This window comes from Oncorhynchus keta, chromosome 2 (assembly GCF_023373465.1).
Source record: "Oncorhynchus keta strain PuntledgeMale-10-30-2019 chromosome 2, Oket_V2, whole genome shotgun sequence".
NCBI classification, from domain to species: Eukaryota; Metazoa; Chordata; class Actinopteri; order Salmoniformes; family Salmonidae; genus Oncorhynchus; species Oncorhynchus keta.
The window spans coordinates 25,265,955-25,290,340 of NC_068422.1; the positions used below are offsets into that span (position 1 = coordinate 25,265,955).

At 42.9% G+C, this 24,386-nt stretch overlaps 1 protein-coding gene across 2 annotated transcripts in view; it reads right to left on the bottom strand.

The window, feature by feature from the left end:
• Window positions 1–21,126, bottom strand: part of LOC118398544 (KH domain-containing, RNA-binding, signal transduction-associated protein 2-like) — a 123,076-nt gene extending 101,950 nt beyond the window's left edge. Inside the window, exon 1 of one of the 2 annotated variants that reach the window (XR_008074966.1) lies at window positions 20,802–20,896. Coding sequence is in view for 1 of the 2 variants with exons in the window: in XM_035794006.2 (XP_035649899.1) it covers window positions 20,802–20,892 (91 nt within the window). In the remaining variant the exon portion in view is untranslated. Of the gene's footprint in view, window positions 1–20,801 lie in introns of both variants that reach the window. The other variant, XM_035794006.2, reaches the window with a different exon arrangement.
• Window positions 21,127–24,386: the final 3,260 nt, after the last annotated feature.

Consider the following 24,386-nt stretch of genomic DNA (forward strand, 5'->3'; position numbering starts at 1 on the left):
AACAGCGCAGGACCACATCCTAAGAGCTGTCTTCCTGGCCTGATTAATATCTGGTACAACCATTATCATGAAGCAGAAGAGAAAGCAACAGAAACATATATCACCTCCAATATTCAGCTCTGAAGAAAAAATCATTTCCTCTCAACAATAGGCTATACACGTCAATAGGTGCAGACTATGTGCAACATGAGACATGCGTCAATGGACCATATCTACTCAGATACTATATTTTCAGGTATGAAAGTATAGCGGAGGTGGTTCGATAAACTACACTTGTGTGACGAGTAACCTTACCGAAGACCGGAACACTTGTGCTAGCTCCCAGTGGGATAACAGTCAGATAACAGGGTTTTGAGTGAATGACCTGGCTCGATACGTGGTTGGCCAAATACGCAAGATTAAAATAAAAGCAGCCAACTGAAATGCCCTTAAACGTGTGCCATTGGAGGCTGGTGGGGGGAGCTTTTGGTGAATGGGTATCATTGTAATGACTGGAATGGAATTAATGGAACGGAATCAAACATGTGGTTTCAATATGTTTGATGTGTTTGATACCGTTCCATTGATTTCATTCCAGTCATTACAATGATACCCATCCTCCCATAGCCCCTCCCACCAGCCTCCTCTGGTTTAGGTGTGTTTTTGGGTGGGCTTTTAGAGAGGCAGGTATTTGTGCGAATATCATGAGACATGCACTTTTAGATACTATAACTACTGACGATTCATATTCATCTCATTTTCATCTCTTGAGAAAATATAACCTATAGTTGCAAATGAAACTCATGAGCCACAGCAGGCAGAGCAGAGTACAGCAGAGCCACTTGAGTTCCCCTGGAGTGTTTGACTGGAGCCTGACATAGACCCCAGGGGAGAATTAGGTCTCCGGTTCAACAGGATTACACATCCCTGTACATGATCATAGGGAACATTCTGCTCTGACAACACTAAGCCTAGCTCTCGTTGTGATCTGGATCATACTGTGTAGTGCTCCTCTGAGATCTAGATTCTACTGTGTAGTATGAACAGTTAATATCTTTGAGGTCTTTGCTCTACATAAGGACTATGCAGTATGATTATGGGATTGAGACAGAGAACAAAGATACAAAAATATTAAGATGAGAAAAGCTTGTCATGGTCATTTCGACAATTATGTAGATCATTTAAGTGTAAAGTTTTGATACCAAAACCTGCCTGGTTTTGGTATCAGTTCCGACCAATCATTTTGCTTATAAATCGCTATGTGGACACCATAGATCGAAATGGCTTGAATTGAGTGGTAGTGCTGATTCTCGTGGACACAGGAATATGTATTTTTCTGCATGTGTGAAGCAAGATGTGAAATCTGACACCACTTGAAGCTGGGATGGCCCTCCTACCGTTTCATTCGCTCTTCCGTCTGTCCATCAACTCCTGGCTGAACCTATATGTCACGGCCACTAACCACGCATATGCCTGGAATCCTTACATCGTAATGATTTATAGCCAGCAATCTAAAATAATAATAACTTTTAAACAAAAAGCACTTTCTGTTTGTCCTAACGAGTTCAGGAAGCCAAGCTAGAGTTCTGTGAGACGTTCACAGCAACAGAGGCAGACGTTTTGTTCAAGAGAGACCTTTTGAAAATCTGCACATTTTCTCTAACACTAAAATATACAAATATGTATTTTACAGTTATAAGGAAGCTGAAATATTAAAGTTAGTTGTTTTATAAATTTAGAAAATATAGAAGTAATTTCAAGCTTTATTCATACAGTTTGTTGAATAGGAAATACATCATATCAAATATAGAATATTTTCATCATATTTGTACTGTGTACTTGAGCTTGTGTCCTCAAAAGTGACTAGACCTCAACGTTAACCCTCGCAAGGCTGCAGGCCCAGACGGCATCCCCAGCCGCGCCCTCAGAGCATGCGCAGACCAGCTGGCCGGTGTGTTTACGGACATATTCAATCAATCCCTATACCAGTCTGCTGTTCCCACATGCTTCAAGAGGGCCAACATTGTTCCTGTTCCCAAGAAAGCTAAGGTAACTGAGCTAAACGACTACCGCCACGTAGCACTCACTTCCGTCATCATGAAGTGCTTTGAGAGACTAGTCAAGGACCATATCACCTCCACCCTACCTGACACCCTAGACCCACTCCAATTTGCTTACCGCCCAAATAGGTCCACAGACGATGCAATCTCAACCACACTGCACACTGCCCTAACCCACCTGGACAAGAGGAATACCTATGTGAGAATGCTGTTCATCGACTACAGCTCGGCATTCAACACCATAGTACCCTCCAAGCTCGTCATCAAGCTCGAGACCCTGGGTCTCGACCCCGCCCTGTGCAACTGGGTACTGGACTTCCTGACGGGCCGCCCCCAGGTGGTGAGGGTAGGCAACAACATCTCTTCCCCGCTGATCCTCAACACGGGGGCCCCACAAGGGTGCGTTCTGAGCCCTCTCCTGTACTCCCTGTTCACCCACGACTGCGTGGCCACGCACGCCTCCAACTCAATCATCAAGTTTGGGGACGACACAACAGTGGTAGGCTTGATTACCAACAACGACGAGACGGCCTACAGGGAGGAGGTGAGGGCCCTCGGAGCGTGGTGTCAGGAAAATAACCTCACACTCAACGTCAACAAAACTAAGGAGATGATTGTGGACTTCAGGAAACAGCAGAGGGAACAACCCCCTATCCACATCGATGGAACAGTAGTGGAGAGGGTAGCAAGTTTTAAGTTCCTCGGCATACACATCCCAGACAAACTGAATTGGTCCACTCACACTGGCAGCGTCGTGAAGAAGGCGCAGCAGCGCCTCTTCAACCTCAGGAGGCTGAAGAAATTCGGCTTGTCACCAAAAGCACTCACAAACTTCTACAGATGCACAATCGAGAGCATCCTGGCGGGCTGTATCACCGCCTGGTACGGCAACTGCTCCGCCCTCAACCGTAAGGCTCTCCAGAGTGTAGTGAGGTCTGCACAACGCATCACCGGGGGCAAACTACCTGCCCTCCAGGACACCTACACCACCCGATGTTACAGGAAGGCCATAAAGATCATCAAGGACATCAATCACCCGAACCACTGCCTGTTCACCCCGCTATCATCCAGAAGGCGAGGTCAGTACAGGTGCATCAAACCTGGGGTCGAGAGACTGAAAAACAGCTTCTATCTCAAGGCCATCAGACTGTTAAACAGCCACCACTATCATTGAGTGGCTGCTGCCAACACACTGTCATTGACACTGACCCAACTCCAGCCACTTTAATAATGGGAATTGATGGGAAATGATGTAAATATATCACTAGCCACTTTAAACAATGCTACCTTATATAATGTTACTTACCCTACATTATTCATCTCATATGCATACGTATATACTGTACTCTACATCATCGACTGCATCCTTATGTAATACATGTATCACTAGCCACTTTAACTATGCCACTTTGTTTACTTTGTCTACATACTCATCTCATATGTATATACTGTACTCGATACCATCTACTGTATGCTGCTCTGTACCATCACTCATTCATATATCCTTATGTACATATTCTTTATCCCCTTACACTGTGTATAAGACAGTAGTTTTGGAATTGTTAGTTAGATTACTTGTTGGTTATCACTGCATTGTCGGAACTAGAAGCACAAGCATTTCGCTACACTCGCATTAACATCTGCTAATCATGTGTATGTGACAAATAAAATTTGATTTGATTTATTGTTTATGGCCCTCTAATAATAAACCATTACTTTTGGGGATTACGTAGATTACATTTAGTTACACTTAAGGTAAGGAAAACCAGTTTGACTAAGATAGTGGGGTTCAATGCTGTTTACTCCACCCACACTCTGGATTCAATGCCACTTAGGGATTCAAACATGATTTTGAGAATTAGATCTCACAGTCTCACGTCAGAATTAGACGACCAGGCATTAACCCCGAATTCTTAAGGTTAGGCATTAACTCAGAATGGTTAAGGTAAAGGTTTGGGATATGCTTAAAACCAAAATATAAAAAACAACTTTCTATTGATGGATTTGAACATGCAATCTCTGGAACCAGAGATAGAGACAAACCGGTCCACAACCTCGTTGCAAAACCTAAGGTAACAGCGCTCACTGTTGCCCATAGTGGCCAGGTTCCATGTAATCTCACAATGTCCTCAGACATGGATGGACATCAAATACTGACTTGTATCACAGGTGACCTGCCTGGGTTTTTAACATGTTTGCTGAAAGTTACCAACCACATTTTTTGCTCTGTTTTTTGGGGGTGTGACTGTAATGCTATTACTGATTCATTATGTGCAATCATGGACCTGAAAGTGAATTTGGCCAAAACATGATCATTATTCTGTATGGATTGGTAAAATATGCTGTATTACAAAATGACTGGAATATATCGCTGGAGCATTAGTGATTACCCTTCACAGCACATATAGACTACATTTAAAGGCTCAGTACAGTCAACAGTGTGATGTTCCCGTGTTTTTTATGTATTCACACTATGAGGTTGGAAAAATACTGTGAAATTGTGAAAATTATGATAATGCCCTTTTAGTATAAGAGCTGTTTGAAAAGACTGCCTGAAATTTCAGCCTGGTTTGGTGGGATGGAGTTTTGGCCTGCCTGGTGACATCAGCGGGCGGGAAATTCGTTAATCAACCAAGAAGAAAGAGAATTCCAAACTAGAGGTCTGCATGGGACTGATTTCTTCATTCGCTCCAACCTGCCCACACCCACAGCTTTTCACACCCGGCAGCACCCGCTGGCTGTCTGACTCCCACACGCTAGAACTGGTCCCAGAACCCAATAGCAGTCCCGCAATCTTATTTCAGGCGTGACGCAGCTCACTTACCAGCCATGGTCTCAGCTATGTTGTTCAGATAGAGAAATATGGGTGATCAATATTTTATGTAGTAAATCATAGCCTAATCACATTTCGGAAGTACAATTCCTTGGAAAGACAACTTCCCCATGCTTCTCCGTCCATGCATAGGCTATAAATGACTATTTCATTGAGACCACACGTGCACCTGATCTCGCATGTATGGCTACAGAAATTGAAGCAGTAAGAATTATGACAGCGACACTTGTTACGTTTTACATGTAGGCTGTGGCCTACCTTTTAGGAGGACGAATTGCAGGCAGAGACAAATAATTGGTTAATCAATACTTATTGAAAATGAAAAGGTGCAACGCTCACCATAGTAGTCTAACCTATGTGCACGTTGTGCCTTTTCAATGATGATTAAATGTTTTGATTGCACCTCGACTCATGTTGGTTCAGCACCCTCCACTTCTTTCCATTATCAACATTTATTTACAAACACTGTTGTAAACTACAGTCTAATCATATTTCAATTAATTTCGTATGTAAGTTCACTGCTACGGGATTCTCCACCCATGCAGGCAGCCTACTCTATTTCAATGAGACCACACATACTAGGCTCACTTGAACTCGCACACCCAACTAATTAGGTAGGTGAGGAGAGGGAGGCTACTGAAGTTCAGTGTCTGAATAATGCATATAAAAATATGTGCTTTTAATACAATTGGTATGCTAACGCATTACAAAGCAAAAAGACGAATGTTTACAAATAATCTGAGGGACAACAGCATGAAAAATACAGACCGCACTGCAATGATCTCTGTCGGGAGAGAGAACACCATCTATTATTCCAAACCTCTTTGCCAATAACAGATGGTTTTCAGTTTTCCCCTCCCCACTCTGTCACGCCCTGGTCTAAGTATTTTGTGTTTTTCTTCATGTATTGGGTCAGGCCAGGGTGTGGCATGGAGTTTTTGTATTGTGGTGTGTTTTGTCTTGGGGTTTTGGTGTGTATGTATTTGGGATTGTAGCTAGTGGGGTTATCTAGCAAAGTCTATGGCTGTCTGGAGTGGTTCTCAATCAGAGGCAGGTGCTTATCGTTGTCTCTGATTGGGAACCATATTTAGGCAGCCATATTCTTTGAGTTTACATTTACATTTACATTTAAGTCATTTAGCAGACGCTCTTGTCTTGATGGCCTTAGTCTGTGTTAGTTTGCACCAGTTAAGGCTGTTTTGGGTTTCACTACGTTTATTGTTTTGTAGAGTTTGTGTTTTGGATTCGTGTTACGTTGTGTAAATAAACATGGATCACAATATACGCGCTGCAGTTTGGTCCGACTCTCCTTCACCTTATGAAAACCGTGACAGAATCACCCACCCAACTCGGACCAAGTGACGTGGTAAACAACAGCGACGACAGCAGCAGCAGCAACAACAGCGGCCAGCATCACACGAGGAATGGACATGGGGGGGATGTATTGGACGGCAAGGGTTGCTACACCTGGGAGGAGATCCTGGCGGGAAAGGATCGCCTTCCATGGGAACCGGTGGAGGCAGCTAGGAGAGCAGAGGCAGCCGGAGAGAGGAGCTGGCGATGTGAGGAGGCAGCACGGCAGTGCGACAGGTACGAGAGGCAGCCCCCCAAAAACATTTTTGGGGGGGCAGACGTGGTGTGGTACTAAGCCAGGTCGCAGACCTGAGCTCACACCTCGTGCTTATTATAAGCAGCGCATTACTGGTCAGGCACCGTGTTATGCGGTTAAGCGCACGGTGTCGCCAGTGCGTGCCCATAGCCCGGTGCGCTATAGGGCAGCACCCCGAAAGTGCCATGCGAGTGTGGGCATTGAGCCAGGGTGTATGGTGCCTGCTCAGCGGGTCTGGTCGCCGGTACGCAGTTTTGGTCCAGGTTATCCTGCACCGGCTCTGCGTGCTGTGTCTCCGGGGCGCTGGGAGGGTGCAGTGCGTCCTCTGCCTGCGCTCCGCTTGTGCCGGGCAAATGTGGGAGTGGAGCCTAAGGGAGAGGTGTGTGTGTAGTAAGCATTAGATCTCCCGTGCTTACCCACAGCCACGGTTCAACCTGTGCCTGCGCTCTGGAGGGTCCGGGCTAGAGTAGTTGTCCAGCCTGGGGAAGTGGTGCCAAGGTTGCTTACTAGAGCTCCAGTGCTCCCCCACAGCCCGATCCTTCAGGTGCCTCCTCCTAACACCAAGCCTCCTGAAGGTCTCCCCAGCCTGGTGGTTCCTGTGGCAGCCCCACGCACCAGGCTGTCTCTCTGTCTCCTCCCTGCAGGTGGTCCCGCCTGTCCGGCGCTGCTGCCGGAGTCTCCCGCCTGTCCGGCGCTGCTGCCGGAGTCTCCCGCCTGTCCGGCGCTGCTGCCCCTCTGTCCTGAGCTTCTGCCCCTCTGTCCTGAGCTTCTGCCCCTCTGTCCTGAGCTTCTGCCCCTCTGTCCAGTGGGGTCATTGATAAGGGTGGCCATGGTGAGAAAGCCATGGAGGCGGACAATAAGGCGGACTAAGACAATTGTGAAGTGGGGTCCACGTCCCCCGCCGGAGCCGCCACCATGGACAGACGCCCACCCGGACCCTCCCTATTGATTTGAGGTGCGTTCGGGAGTCCGCACCTTGGGGGGGGGGGGGGGGGGGGGTCTGTCACGCCCTGGTCTAAGTATTTTGTGTTTTTCTTCATGTATTGGGTCAGGCCAGGGCGTGGCATGGAGTTTTTGTATTGTGGTGTGTTTTGTCTTGGGGTTTTGGTGTGTATGTATTTGGGATTGTAGCTAGTGGGGTTATCTAGCAAAGTCTATGGCTGTCTGGAGTGGTTCTCAATCAGAGGCAGGTGCTTATCGTTGTCTCTGGGAACCATATTTAGGCAGCCATATTCTTTGAGTTTATTGTGGGTGATTGTCCTGAGTGTCTTGATGTCCTTAGTCTGTGTTAGTTTGCACCAGTTAAGGCTGTTTCGGTTTTCACTACGTTTATTGTTTTGTACAGTTTGTGTTTTGGATTCGTGTTACGTTGTGTAAATAAACATGGATCACAATATACGCGCTGCAGTTTGGTCCGACTCTCCTTCACCTTATGAAAACCGTGACACACTCAGACCACTCCCAGACAATTCTAGGATAATTCTTGCTTGAGAAGTTGCTCTTCGCTAAGAAATGTTGTTTGTTTTTTCTTAATTGTTGCCCGGAAATGATTTGCTATTGAGATAAAAATGGCTGCATTGGACCTTTAACAAAATACAGAATATTAGTACAAGGACATGAGTCTGTTTAAAACCCATTATGCGTCTTTGTTTGTTAATGTAAAGATGATGTGTGCATGAAAGATCATTATTGATAATTCCTTGGGTATCACTATGACTGGGGATAATATTACAGCACATTATTCAGCTAATGCCTCAGCTGATGCAAATGTTGTCCTGTAATTACTGGCTTCTGGTAAACTGCTCCTTCATTTTCCCTGCAATAATATAATAGTCTTCTAGAAACGCTGATTACTTACACTCAAATGACAGCATGCCAATGATCTTTGGCTAATATGCCTAATCCTGAGGAATGAACATCCAAAATTAGCAACAATATCCATCACCTTCAGAGCGCTCTGTATGTGCAGTTCTCTATTTCTCTCTGCCATTATAACACACTATTAGAATCAAACCTCAACAGCTGTGACATCATGAGACATGAAAGATCAAATAGTTTATAATGACATATTTTACAATGATCCTGACTCATGGTGGTAGTTATAAGTCCTTCGTTATAGTTAGACCTATGTACCGTACTACAGTGAGTGTACAAAACATTAAGAACACCTGCTCTTTCCATGACAGACTGATCAGGTGAATCCAGGTGAATGCTATGATCCCTTATTGATGTCACTTGCTAAATCCACTTCAATCAGTGTAGATGAAGGGCAGGAGACAGGTTAATCTCTAAAAGTCTAAAGTCTTGATTTTGAATTTTAGGACTCTTTTAGGTATATTGAAAAAATATAATTTGATAAAATATTGAATTTGGCTTAAATCACTTACTACTATAGCCCATAGAAACGCATTGGAAAAACATATTCATAATTGTCAGGAAAGACAGTCAAAAATAAATCATAAGGATTAAGGTTTTTTAGTGTCTGTCCTATATATTTTTTTTTTACACATTTAACCCCTTATTTTTGTTGGCACAAAATTACCTTCATATATCCATTAATTTGTATGGGTTACGTTCAAACGAGTCCCGTGACACGTATGGGGGTTGTAGCGCAAAACGGAGAATACCATCATTTTCTCACCTTTCCATAAAGTCGTCACAGTAGTAGGCCAAGGCGTTCAGACGCTACACAGGTTTTCATGAGAAGACCCATTTTCGAGCTGTCTCATGGTCTAACAAACACCGCTGTAGCTCGGCCATCTTCCATCACAGATGCGGAAGGCCAACATAGGGGGATGTTATGGATTGAGACACAGCCAATAAAAAGAAGACTGTACGTACATACCCCAATCAGAAGTCATGGATTAATGGCAACATCCGCAATGATCTAAAGGGTAGAGCTGATGCTTTAACCAGTTCAACGTGCCAGTTTTAAGCGCAATATTTTGTCACAAAAAGATGCTCGACTATGCATATAATTGCCTGCTTTGGAAAGAAAACTCTGACATTTTCAAAACTGCAAAGATATTATCTGTGGGTGCCCCAGAACTGATCTTACAGGCGAAACCAAGATGCAACTTCAAACAGGAAATGAGCAGGATTCTGTTTTCCATTGTCTCCTTATATGGCTGTGAAAGCGCCACGAATTAGCCTGCCCTTTCTATCGTTTCTCCAAGTTGTCTGCAGCATTGTGACGTATTTGTAGGCATATCATTGGAAGATTGGCCATAAGAGACTACATTTACCAGGGGTCCGCCCGGTGTCCTTTGTTGAAATTGTTGCGTAATCTTCAAGCTGCTCGCATTCATCCATGTGATTGAGACAGAGATGAGACTTCCAGGAATGATATATCATGAAGAGATATGTGAAAGACACCTTGAGGATTGATTCTAAACAACGTTTACCATGTTTCAGTCGATATTATGGAGTTAATGTGGAAGAAAGTTTGGCGTTTGGATGAATGAATTTTCTTTTTTTTGGTAGCCAAACATGACGCAGAAAACGGACCGATTTCTCCTGCACAACTAATCTTTCAGGAAAACGGAAAATTTGCTATCTAACTGAGAGTCTCCTCATTGTAAACATCCTAAGTTCTTCAAAGGTAAATGATTTATTGAATGTTTTTGCTGGTTTTTGTAAAAATGTTGCCTGCTAATGCTAAATGCTAAAGCTAAATGCTAAATGCTAGTTTGCTATAGTTGAGAAGCATATTTTTGAAAATCTGAGATGACAGTGTTGTTAACAAAAGGCTAAGCTTGAGAGCTAGCATATTGATTTCATTTCATTTGCGATTTTCATGAATAGTTAACGTTGCGTTATGGTAATGAGCTTGAGGCTGTAGTCATGATCCCGGATCCGGGTTGGCTCGACGCAAGAAGTTAAAGGAGTAGGACTCTAACCCAGACTTTTATAAGAAAGCCTGCAATGCCCTCCAACGAGCCATTAAACAGGCAAAGATTCAATACAGGACTAAGATTGAATCCTACTACTCCGGCTCTGAGGCTCGTCAGATGTGGTAGGGCTTGCAAACTATTACGGACTACAAAGGGAAGCCCAGCCGTGAGCTGCCCAGTGACCTGAGCCTACCAGACAAACTAAAAAACGTATATGCGTGCTTCAAGGCAAAAAAACAGTGAAGCATGGATGAGAGCACCAGCTGTTCCGGACAACTGTGTGATGAAGCTCTCTGTAGACGATGTGAATAAGACAGTTAAACAGGTCAGCATTCACAAGGCCAGACGGATTATCAGGACGTGTAGTCATAGCATGCCATGACCAACTGGCAAGTGGCTTCACTGACATTTTCAACCTGTCCCTGACCGAGTCTGTAATACCTACATGTTTCAAGCAGACCACCATAGTGCCTGTGCCCAGAACGCCAAGGTAACCTGCCTAAATGACTAACGACTCGTAGCACTCATGTCTGTAGTAATGAAGTGCTTTGAAAGGCTGGTCATGGCTCACATCAACACCATCATCCCAGAAACCCTAGACCCATTCCAATTCGCATCCAACCCCAACAGATTCACAGATGATGCAATCTCTGTTGCACTCCACACTGCCCTTTCCCACCTGGACAAAAGGAACACCTATGTGAGAATGCTCTTCATTGACTAATGCTCAGCGTTCAACACCATAGTGCCCTCAAAGCTCATCACTAAGCTAAGGACCCTGGGACTAAACACCTACCTCTGCAACTGGATCCTGGACTTCCTGATGGGCTGCCCCAGGTGGTAAGGGTAAGCAACAACACATATGCCATGCTGATCCTCAACACGGGGGCCCCTCAGGGGTGCGTGCTTAGTCCCCTCCTGTACTCCCATCAACACCATAATTAAGTTTGCAGACGACATAACGGTATTAGACCTATTCACTGACAACGATGAGACAGCCAATAGGGAGGAGGTCAGAGACCTGGCAGTGTGGTGCTAGGACACAAACCTCTCCCTTGATGTGATCAAGACAAAGGAGATGATTGTGGACTACAGGAAAAGGAGGACCGAGCACACCCTCATTCTCATCGACAGGGCTGTACTGGAGCTTCAAGTTCCTTGGTGTCCACATCCCCAACAAACTATCATGGTCCAAACAAACCAAGACAGTTGTGAAGAGGGCACAACAATGCCTATTCCCCCTCAGGACACTGAAAAGATTTGGCATGGGTCCTCAGATCCTCAAAAAGTTCTACAGCTGCACCATCGAGAGCATCCTGACTGGTTGCATCACCGCCTGGTATGGCAACTGCTCGGTATCCGACCGCAATGCGCTACAGAGGGTAGTGCGGACGGCCCAGTACATGACGGGGGCCAAGCTTCCTGTCATCCAGGACCTATATAACAGGCAGTATCAGAGGAAGGCCCAAAAACTTGTCAAAGACTCCAGCCACCCCTGTCATAGACTGTTCTCTCCTCTACCGCACGGCAAGCAGTACCGGAGCGCCAAGTCTAGGTCCAAAAGGCTCCTTAACAGCGTCTACCACCAAGCCATAAGACTGCTGAACAGTTAATCAAATGGCTACCCGGACTATTTGCATTGACTCCCCTCCCCCCTTTTTCAAAGCTGCTGCTACTTGCTGTTTATTATTTATGCATAGTCAGTTCACCCACACCTACATGTAGTTTAGTAAATATTTTCTTAACTCTGCATTGTTGGTTAAGGGCTTGTAAAGTAAGCATTTCAAGGTAAGTTTTACACCTGTTGTATTCGGCGCATGTGACAAAAGCCTTGAGACAATTGAGAAATGAATTGCGTATGTGTACCATTCAGAGGGTGAATGGGCAAGAGTGACACAGAATACTTTCCTGAGCAGCGGTCACCAACCTGTCGATCGTGATTGACTGGTCGATCTCCAGTGCATTCCTAGTCAATCGCCAAACAATTCTGTAAATATCCCAACGATTAAGCCTTGTGTTTTAATTTTTTATTCATCTCAGGTTGCGTGCCGGGAAGGCGAACTGTTGCCATTTTGAACATTTAATGTGTCTGAAGGTACAAACTCTGCCTTCCCGGCGGGCCCTGAAAGCAAATCAAGTGCATTATAGGCCTACCGCTGGCCAATCAGTTGGCTCAGATTACTGTGTCTGGAGTAACGTAGCAGGCATAAAAGAAAGCTACAGCAAAGTTTATACTGTGAGATTTCAAATCTTTTAAAACCATGACTAGAGAGAGACTGTCAACGAATATGTCAAAGAGCTGCTGTTTTTATGAATGAGTTCATGTTTAGGATTTACTCAGCACTGTCAACACTTTGTATTCAACACTTAAACAAGCCATAAAATTTGTGTTCTTCCTATTTCCACTCAGCACTACAACAAGCACTGCAGCAGTAATGAATGAGTAGGAATGTGTATATATAGGCTTGCGCTGTTGTTATTATTACCAGTTTGGGTATTTTTTAATGTCAAGGAATATTTCACTTTCTCTGTTTGTAAGAGTAACAACATTAATTTGTGCATGAGGCAGAAATAATGCGGTTCGATTCGTGTTTTTCGCCACCATAAATCACACCACATAGCCCTTGGCATGTATGGATCTGTGCCATTTACTTTGATCTGGATTGCGTTTACAGCATGAGCGGTCGTGAGTAGATGCGCTTGTTTTGAGATCAAAGCGAGAGCTGCATGTAGCCACATGTGCACATTTTGTTCATATCTTTGCTAGTTAGTTATAGAGTAAAAAGCTCAGGTAAAATAGCTTTTTGTCTTAAAGGGGCAGTTTGAACAAGCTAAGTAGCCAATAGGCAGAGGGTAGTATAATTTGTGTGATTCTTTGTAATAATGGTACGACAATAATAGTGCTTTTTATGTAAGTGGTTTCTTGCATCAAACAACACAACATCATTTTCAGTCACCTCCTCATCTGAAGGACAAGTGGATAAACAACTTAATGTCAAGCCCTGTATGTTTTTTTCTAGTCTCATGGAATGTAGATCTACATTGAACACCACACATTGGCTGCTACTGTAGGCTGAATGATAGAACAGCTATTTATTTATGTGTTAAAATGTTATGGGATGCATTTTCTCAGTTGTTATTGATGGTAGGCCACTCTGGTAGGCCTACATTATGATCAAATAGCCACAGTAGCCTACATGGTCACTTTTAAAACTGTAACTTGTGGGTACAGCCTCAGTGTTAACAGTAAACGCGTGTTGGAAGTTACACCGGATTTTCACAATGTTCAAGTCTGCACTCAGCAGACCTGAAATTGTCTCAGTGGTGGAAAAAATTTGAGGGAAAATCGGTAGTAGGTGCCAGGCGCACCGGTTTGTGTCAAGAACTGCATCGCTTCTGGGTTTTTCACACTCAACAGTTTCTCTTGTGTATCAAGAATGGTCCACCACCCAAAGGACATCCAGCCAACTTGATACAACTGTGGGAAACATTGAAGTCAACATAGGCCAGAATCCGTGGAACGCTTTCGAAACTTTGTAGAGTCCATGCCCTGGAAATTGAGGCTGTTCTGAGGGCAAAAGGTAGGAAATGCAACTCAATATTAGAAAGGTGTTCCTAATGTTTGGTGCACTCAGTGTATAATTCCATGATACCTTTTACCACCTCTTTGACACATTGACCACCAAAGTAGAGGGAATGGTATCTCCTAGCATGATGAATATAACTTCCAACATATATAATAGTGCAGTACTATGCACAGTACACAATAATGTGCAATAATGAAAACTAACTCTGCAATTATCAATTCATATAAATGCACATGCCGTGAGCCATAGCAAGCTCCAATTTCGACCACCACAGTGTTATTCATATCATTACTTTCCTATCCTATATTTAAGCAATAAGGCCCGAGCGGGTGTGGTATGTGGCCTATAGTGTACCTGAATACTTATTGTCTGAAACCCATGTTATATGAGACTGTATACCATGGGTATGACAAAACATGTATTTTTCCTGTTCTAATTACGTTTGTAACCAGTTTATAATAGCAATAAGGCACCTTTGGGGTTTGTGGTATATGGCCAATATAGCACGGCTAAGGGATTTATCCAGACACTCCATGTTACGTAGTGCATAAGAACAGCCCTTAGCCATGGTATATTGGCCATATACCACACCCACTTGTGCCTTATTGCTTATACCACAGCTTTCAGCCAATCAGCATTCAGGGCTCGAACCACCCCAGTTTATAATACACCTGAAGCAATTGAGGTTCACTATGTTTGGCATCATCTATGGGGGCACAAAGGGTTGAATGCCACAGGCCAGCCAACCACTATAAATGTATTGAATGCACTATAACTCATTACACCATCCCCAGGTCCTCTGCTAAGCACATTCCCCAGGTCCTCTGTTAAGCACATTCCCCAGGTCCTCTGCTAAGCACATTCCCCAGGTCCTCTGCTAAGCACATTCCCCAGGTCCTCTGCTAAGCACATTCCCCAGGTCCTCTGCTAAGCACATTCCCCAGGTCCTCTGCTAAGCACTTTCCCCAGGTCCTCTGCCAAGCACATTCCTCAGGTCCTCTGCTAAGCACATTCCTCGTGTCATCTGCTAAGCACATAGAAACACTTGCTTCAGTGAGAGGTAGGCTACCTCTTGTCTGAGAAGGTGAAATTGAATGTGCACACTGGCTCTCTCAAGGTGAGTGCATTACAGATAGAAGCACACCACACAAGATCTATAACTATACTGAAGAACACTGGTGAGCATTGATACAGAATCAGTCCAGGTGAATGGCAGTCTCACATCGCAGGGAACCAATAGCTTTTTGTCTCTGGGACTTCCCATCTCATCTGTAGGACACTACTATTTACCACTTCCTGACAAGCACAACAAAACAAATATGCACAGCCCCTTTAAGGTGCTCTGTGCAACTCCACCAGCAAATAGCAAACATGTCTACATCCCTGTGAGTAAACCTTTAAAATCTTATGATGTGATACACTCTTATCACATGCAGTGGCTCCTTAAGACAAATGTCCACTGCCAATTAAATTGTCTCCATGCAAATGACTGATTAGAACCTTTGTGGAATTCCTTACAGAATCGCAATGTGGGAAGAGAGACCCTGATCAACCCAGTAGATTATCACCTGCTAATTATTTCTACCAGTTAATGGGAAGGAGCAATTTACACACACATGGACTATTTTCTCCCCTTCAGACATTAGTAATAGCTGGTCTAATCTTAAAATCCCGATAGGCTATTCTGATTTTTATATGCAATGATTTACATTAATTTATACTCATAATACATAGATTATGTAAGCAAAACGTATACAGTGCTTTCGGAATGTATTCAGACCCCTTGACTTTTTCCACATTTTATTACATTACAGATTTGTTCTCAAATTTTCCACGGCAGTGGAAAAGGTGGAAAGTTTTAAGATCCTCGGTGTAGATATCACCGACAAACTGAAATGGTCCACGCACACAGACAGTGTGGTGAAGAAGGCGCAACAGCGCCTCTTCAACCTCAAGAGGCTGATTTTTTTTTTTGCTGATACAGTGTGGTAGCAGCGGAGGCAATAGCACGTTTGTACCAAGGGTAATAGAGGCACACCTTTTTTAAAGACAGTATTGACACATGGCTTAGAGGTCTAGTTGTCAGCTTCTGAATTACAACTCTTTTTGTCTTATTAAATTGCTGAACAAGCTGACTCTTACGGTAAGACCACATGAATTTCATGTGATCCCATGTTAAATCAATTTGAAATAAATTTGACAACACTGGGATGCAAAATTTCAACATGTGAGAACATGAAATTACACGTGACAAAATTTGGGCACATGTGAAAGCCCAGATGTCAAATGTCATTTAATTGACATACATTCAATTTAAATGATCATGGTCCCGCTGCAGGTTTTGTCTAGTTCAATGTTTGTTCCATGGACATCCCCAAATATGTTTTTAGGATATTCTCAGAATGTTGTGTCATGGTCCCCTGGAGGTTTTCATCAAGTTGCTGTGAAAATACATTAAAAGGTGTTAATGTTAAAGGACAGTATGATGATTATTTGGGACTAAACCTCACTTGGGATTTGAACTCCCTCTTGGTTGCTAGCTTCCTGAAGATCCTGCTGAAGCACCAGGTCTATGGACATAATGGAGATTGGCTATATATTGGCTATGTATTGCCAATAATACATTTCTGCACTTTGCCTAAAGTTGCAATAAAAATAATGTAAACGTATACAACAACTTGAAGCTGTTTATTTCTTTAAAATAACAGTATGCTGCTGTATTCTTCTGTCAATTACTATAACAACTTGTACTTTAAACACAATTGGGACTCATCCTTAAATTGAATTTGAGTTAATAACCTCTTGGTCACGAGCAAACTGAAATGTCCTGCTACAGTGAAACGACACCACAAGATCTTTGAGTGTGAAAGAGATATGGCCACAGACTTATTGGCAAGACTGCATTTCTGCACTTTGCTAAAAGCTGCCCAGAATCAAGTAAATAATTGTACAATTATCCCCAGCAACATAACATCATTATAAAACTATCAGGACTCAAGGGCATTCTTTGGGGATTTGAACTTGCAATGTCTTGAGTAGGAGTGCATTGATGTTTCTACAGTGCCACCAGGTTCCTCCTTACTGCTTGGAACACACTCTCAAAAAATAAGGGTATGGTTAGGGTACATTGTTGTACACTGGGTTACAAAAAGGTCAAAGGTACACTTCACAGGTACACATATACACTCAAATGGTACAGTTCGGTACCTTGTAGGCATGGGAGATTTTCCTACCCAATATTTTAAATATACTGTTAGTTACGAACATCACTGCACTTTCCATTAAAGGTGGGGGCAATGTACTGGTTTGGTCTCATTAGCATGTTTGGGGGAGTGGTCAAATATTAATGTCAACCATCAGTGGAAGTGTTGTATCAGTTTAAGGGTTTGATGGTTATGCCAATGCAAGTTGAGTACCTCCTTGGTCAGAGAATTTGTCAGTAATGAACTGCACTGTAATGAGACTATTGTGCTGTTTCCAGTAACGGCAGCTTGTTACTGTGAATTTGATATTTCTTAACTGGAAACATCTTGTCAGTAAGTTACTGTAAAAGTCACAATAACGTACTGACATTTCTCCTGACAACATGCACATCACTTGCTGATTGGCAGCAACAGTGGCAACCTATCTTTTGGTCTCCCATGAAAGGGAATGTCATTCCAGTTAATGTGTTCTATCTAGGGTATTCATAAACATACATTTTGTACACTGTCAGTTCTGCCACCTTGTTAAAGGCTGACAGAAGTCCATGTGATACCAAAGAACCATATGATATTAAATGTATTGCTAATCACCATGTAACTGTGATGCTCCCTTACCTGCCGAACCGTCAAGTCAGTGAGTGATGGATTAGCTACAATAAGATACTGTGAATTTTACAATAACCGACTTATAACTATGAACTTCCTATGAATCATTAAACTTGTTGAAAATGCACAGTACACATTTAACTGCGCAGCGCTTGAGCATCACATGTTCTTACAAAGATTGCAAAACCAACAGTGTCACAAGAAGTGCTTTAACTTCATCAACATAACGATAAAACCACTTAAACTGGTTCAACACATCCACTGATTGTTGGAACAAATATAATATATTTTAGACCTTACCCCCAAATATGCTAATGAGCCACTGCCAACACATTGCCCCCACCTACATTTCAAAGTGCAGTAATGAGTGTACCTAATGCTATGTTCGTAACCAAGTACTAGTGGGAACTTCTCCCACATGCTAACCTCTTCCACATGCTGATCACCTACTAAGGAAATTACCTTGATAACAGCAATTTCCGGCAGTTAAATCTAACAACAAAACATTATATATAAAAAGCTATCTATTAATATGGTTTTTGAACTCTACATTTTCTTTACAAGCATGATAGCTGTACTTTAAGTTAATGGTTGACACAGCTTGTTGGCCATTAGCCAATTGGCGTTTCTCAATGAGTTCAAAGCACATGAATGCATTGAACTGGTATTCACAAATTCACAATTGGTGAATTCCCACCTCCCACATGGTTACAAACGCAGCATTATATTGACTATATCGGGTAGAGAATTTTAAAATTATGCTAGATTGCCCCCACATGTACCCTAAAATGTATTGACCAGTACCGTGTGAGTTCCAATGTGTACCTCTGAAGGTACCTTATGTATCTCCCCCCTTTTTTTCTCCCCAATTGGTAGTTACAGTCTTGTCTCATCGCTGCAACTCCCGTACGGACTCGGGAGAGGCGAAGGTCGAGAGCCATGCGTCCTCCGAAACACAATCCAACCAAGCCGCACTGCGTCTTGACATAATCCACATCCAACCCGTAACCCAGCCGCACCAATGTGTCAGAGGAGACACCGTACACCTGGCGACCGTGTCAGCATGCACTGCGCCAGGACTGCCACAGGAGTCACTAGTGCGCAATGGGACAAGGATATCCCTGCCAGCCAAACCCTCCCTAACCCGGATGACGCTGGGCCAATTGTGCACCGCCCTGTGGGCCTCCCGGTCGTGGCCAGCTGCGACAGAGCCTGGGCTCGAAACCAGAATCTCTGGTGGCACAGCCACTGCACCACCCAGAAGGTCCCTCTTATGTGTATCTTTGGCCTTTTTGTACATCAGGGAACAACACTCTACTGCAACCGTACACATATTAAAGAGTGTGTGGATATATGTTCTTGTTAACAAATAACCATCTGGTGGCATTGCTGAGACATTAATGCGCTCCGGACCAAAAGGTTTCGATTTTCAAATCCCGAGAGCATTTATGCACATTTCGGGCTAGATTCTATCAGCTCTGCGCTAACGGACACCTACATTGTGGTTGTTTTGGTGGCGCCGGTTAGAGCTGTCAAATCCACAAGTGACTCCCTGGCATGAAACCTAAAGCGGACATTGCAATTGGCTGCACAGAGCTGTACTAAGACTAATTCCATGCAGCCTTGTTTAGAAGTTGGAACACTGTGATATGTAATCTACATCTCGATTAGGCTGATAGAAATCCTAATTTTCTTTAATGATTTAAAATTTAAGTGTCATTATTTCTATATAGCCTACACTTCCTCGTTCTAGAATTCTAACCCGAGGAGGACAGGTGTAGCTTTGTGACAATGACCACACGAGCAGCTGCTCACCAGTTTAACAGGTCTAACGCAGTTACACCTCTGACACCGCCAAAACAACAGCTATGCAGGTGTCAGCAATCGCGTGCTTGATCTGATTAAATCTAGCCCTAATGTCAAGTGTCCCTGAGCACTGTTACTTTTTAGTTGGTGTTGTCAGATAATCGCGTGATGATTAACTTAATTCCAGGCAATGTTTAGCTTGAAATCATGATGTGATAACATGAAACAACACTGTTAGCCATTGCTGTTATTTTTGGCATTGTGACGTTTCACATGTAAAATCATGTGAAAATGAGTTTGCAAATGTGAAATGTCACATGTGAATGATTCAAAACCATGTTTTCACATGTGAAGTGTTTTGGAACACGTCACATTTGATATTTCACTGAGGTCAAAACCACTCTGTAAAAGACAGCCCTGAAGATCTCCTGATGCCAAAGTCACCCATCAGCACCACTGAAGCATAAAATCTCTGCTTCTATGGATTGGTCCATTGGGGGCAATAGTTAGGCTACTTCTCAGGGATGGGAATGTATAGGATGGCAAAGCCCCACTATAAAGGAATCACCAAGGTCAAATGTTCTGTAGGAACACACCCCTCACCCCGTTTTAAAAGTGTAAGAACACTTAACCCCACTTGCCATTCAAACAGTCAAGTCTCTATTTAAATATTGTGTGTGTGTGTGTGTGTGTGTGTGTGTGTGTGTGTGTGTGTGTGTGTGTGTGTGCGTGTGCGTCTTATCTTCATCTGAGCGTCTGTGACGATAGTCTGACATGAAGTGACAAGCTGTCATATATTCGCGGAAAAATAGTACTATTTAGTAAGACGGAATTGAGGTCGACATTGAATTTAACTTGGGGAAAGTTTCTCTGACGATCTGTCTCCCTTACAAATCCAGTAAAATGTCCTGTATTCTCTCTCGGATGGCACTGCCAACACCGATGAATAAATAAGTTATAATAGCTTGGCTACCTAATTAATTTTAACACACCTTAGGTTACATTAGTCTGGTTCATTATTACAGATAAATCCACTATTTACAGTATTGTGCTCAACAAATACGCAGTAGCTAATCAGTACAGGTATCCACCCCTTCATCTCCACAAATACAGTGTGACTGATGCCTGTGAACACAATGGACTAGTAGACAAAACCCGTGAAATCATCTACAACGCATTGATTGATAATTGACATTCAGAACCAGCCAACATAATGACCCGTTACCTTCGGCAAGCAGACGCATCGCATGAACAAACGAGGAGTCCAGCGTATCTTTTTCGGCCATCAGCTCCGGTAAGTATTTCTCCTGATCCATGGCAAGTGCCTCTCCTGTTCACCGCTTGTGCAGGTGAGTCGACAAAAGTGATGAGCTTCGGAATGCGCGTCTCTCTTCCACTTGGTAATTGTCTTTATAGGCACCGCAAGAAAAGCCTTAAGGAATCTCTCAAATTTCTTGACTGAGAATTGAAAGGAATTCAGAGCTATAAACACATCTCCCCAAATCCCGCTCAATCGTTACTCCCTCCTGAAGAACCACCCACCTTAGCTACAGAGGGACTGCGTGGTGATTCCCGCCCCTCTGAAACATGATTGGCCATATCACAGGACAGACTATTCGCAAACAACAAATCTCTACACTGTTATGATAATACGATGTTGTAGTAGGCAACACCGAAAATGTTCCTCCCTCCCCCACTGTCCATTTGGAAGCAAGCAGTTGGGTGAAGATAGGCAACACAATGCACCTCTTTTATATGAATGAAATGCCATTTCTTAGGCTATACATGTGTTGTGTCCTTGTCTTGTCATTAGTATTCTATTTATTTTACTATACATATTTTGACAACACGTGTGGCAGGTGAGAACTGCATGGCCAGTCTGGAATTCGGTTGAATGTATGTAAAGCAAATCAAATCAAATCAAATTGTATTTGTCACATACACATGGTTAGCAGATGTTAATGCGAGTGTAGCGAAAAGCAAGAGACGTCTTACACGAATCAAACACCTCAAGGCATTCCTGATATTATAGTTTTTCTCAATCCTACAAGCATTTATTGGAACAATGTGGTCCAGGAGACATTTTGCTAAACAGTAAATGTGTTTTCAAAATGCAATTGTCTTCTCAAAACATAAATAAATTCACCAAACTATATTATACATATGTAGGATTTTTATTTGACTACCCTGTTGCAGGATAACTTTCCTATAATGCAGGACACTTAAAAAGGCTTCTAAAGTTTGCAATTTCCACTTTGAAATTTCAGACTTGATATTTCCTTATGAAAAATGTATCAACAGCTTTTATTGGTGCACAGAAACATAATCCACAATATAAATAAGGAAAGGTGAATGAAATGAAGAAACAACTGATATGAATGTATTGGCCTCAATCCACAAAGCTTTATAACGGAAGGTCACAATATCAAAAACAATGACTCAGGGCTCTATTCAATCAGATCCGCTTTAGCCGACATGCACATAGCGGTTGTTTTGGCGATGTCGAAGGTGGAACTACGTTAGAGCTGTCACATCCAGAAGATGCTCCTGCCATTATACCTAAAGCAGGCATTGACATTGGCTGCACTGGAGTCACATTCAGAGAAATCTCATGCAACCTTGTTCACAAGTTCGAACACTGGAATGTGAGATGTACAGTAATCTACACCTTGATTAGGCTGATAGAAATCATAATTATTTTGTCAATATAGCCTAAACTTGATTGTTCTGAACATCTAAAGCAAGTGAGATGGGTGTGACTTCATGACAATGATCAAGACCATGGTGCTTGCCTACGGAGCTGTGAGGGGAACGGCACCTCAGTACCTCCAGGCTCTGATCAGGCCCTACACCCAAACAAGGGCACTGCGTTCATCCACCTCTGGCCTGCTCGCCTCCCTACCACTGAGGAAGTACAGTTCCCGCTCAGCCCAGTCAAAACTGTTCGCTGCTCTGGCCCCCCAATGGTGGAACAAACTTCCCCCACGACGCCAGGACAGCGGAGTCAATCACCACCTTCCGGAGACACCTGAAACCCCACCTCTTTAAGGAATACCTAGGATAGGATAAAGTAATCCTTCTCACCCCCCCCCCCTTAAAAGATTTAGATGCACTATTGTAAAGTGGCTGTTCCACTGGATGTCATAAGGTGAATGCACCAATTTGTAAGTCGCTCTGGATAAGAGCGTCTGCTAAATGACTTAAATGTAATGTAAATGTAAAAGAGCAGCTGCTCACCGATTTGACAGCTCTAACGCAGTTACACCTCTGACACCGCCAAAACATCAGCAATGCGATTGTCAACTATTGCCAGGACCAGATTACCGCATTTAGGGCCCCGGGCACTGATCTCCGGCTACACATTTTGTCATGAGGCTAAGAGAAAATGTTGCCGTTTTAAAGCAAATTTCCTCTAATTTTGCAGTTTTTGCCATGGGGCAGGGGAAAACATTTGCTGTTTTATAACTCATCTCATGCTTTTGTTCACATTTTGCCATGAGGCTATAGCAGGTTAACTCGATCTGATTGAATCCAAGCCTTAGGAGTAAACCAAAGTTACTTAGAAGCAACCTAACTTCATTCTCTGCATCTCTGCATGTCCGCAATATTGAAAAAATCAGAACAACGTTCCCCATTGCCTAGAGATCTTTCCATATATTGTACATGGTATGACACTGATGTGGTGAATTAGCGTGTCGTGCAGTAGTATTTACTGATTGCTGGAAAAAGTGAACACAGTTACACACATTTCTCTTCTGATTGAAACAATGTGTTAATATTTTGTGAACAAAACACTTAACCATGAATTTTGTATTCACTGATAACATTTGTGTTTAACGTTTTGTAAAAGGTATAAGATTTGCAAATCAGGTACTAAGGCAAGAAATGTATTTGAGCATTTGATCATTGCTGTTCTGCTACCGCTATGATTCAACACAGACCCCAAAATTGCTTGTACATGATTGCGAAAAACTGTATCTACACAACATCCTTTACCCATTACAGTTGTCACAATAGACTTCCAACAAAAGGCAGAAATATTCAACGTCAATCTCCGTTCTATTTGTGAAAATCATAAATACTTGGGACATGCCGGCCAAATACTGCACACGTATGTTTATTTTGTTAATCCATAGGAAGGAAATGTGAAAATATGTTATTATGTAGATGTTCCCTCAAGCCTGCTCATGGTTTGAGTCATCTTATTTGGGTATGACTATGAATAATCAATGGATTTGTTGTGAGCTTCTACTTGTTGGATTAGAATGTGTTGACAACCAATCTAAACAATATGATCAGCAGAATCACACACACACACACACACACACACACACACATTGAATATAGTAGCCTATAATGGTGTACAATAGAAGATGGGGTAAGTCATAATGGATTAGGTTTCTTGCGGTGAAGTGCTCTCTCTGGGAGGCTGAGGAAGAGAGAAAGTTCCAAAATCCAAGGACAAAGACATCCCCACTAAACTCAAAGGCTCTGTGATCTCATAGTTTAGGGAGAGCATACTACAAAGCATAAGGCTACACAGAGCAACCCTTTACAGATACAGCAGATTCTCTTTGAGTCTGAAATTTGAATGACAAGACTAAGTATATTTGTTATGTAGCTATGTATGCTCCTTGGAGAAGTAAAATAAATACTGTCGTAACCTGCATTGGAAGTGTAACCAGTATTTCAATGCACTGACAAAATACTATAAACTGTATGCTTTCTGAACCAAAATGCGAACTTGTCTGTCTTTGAGAAATACATGAAAAATATATGTTTTAACTAAAAAGATATAATAGATTAATAA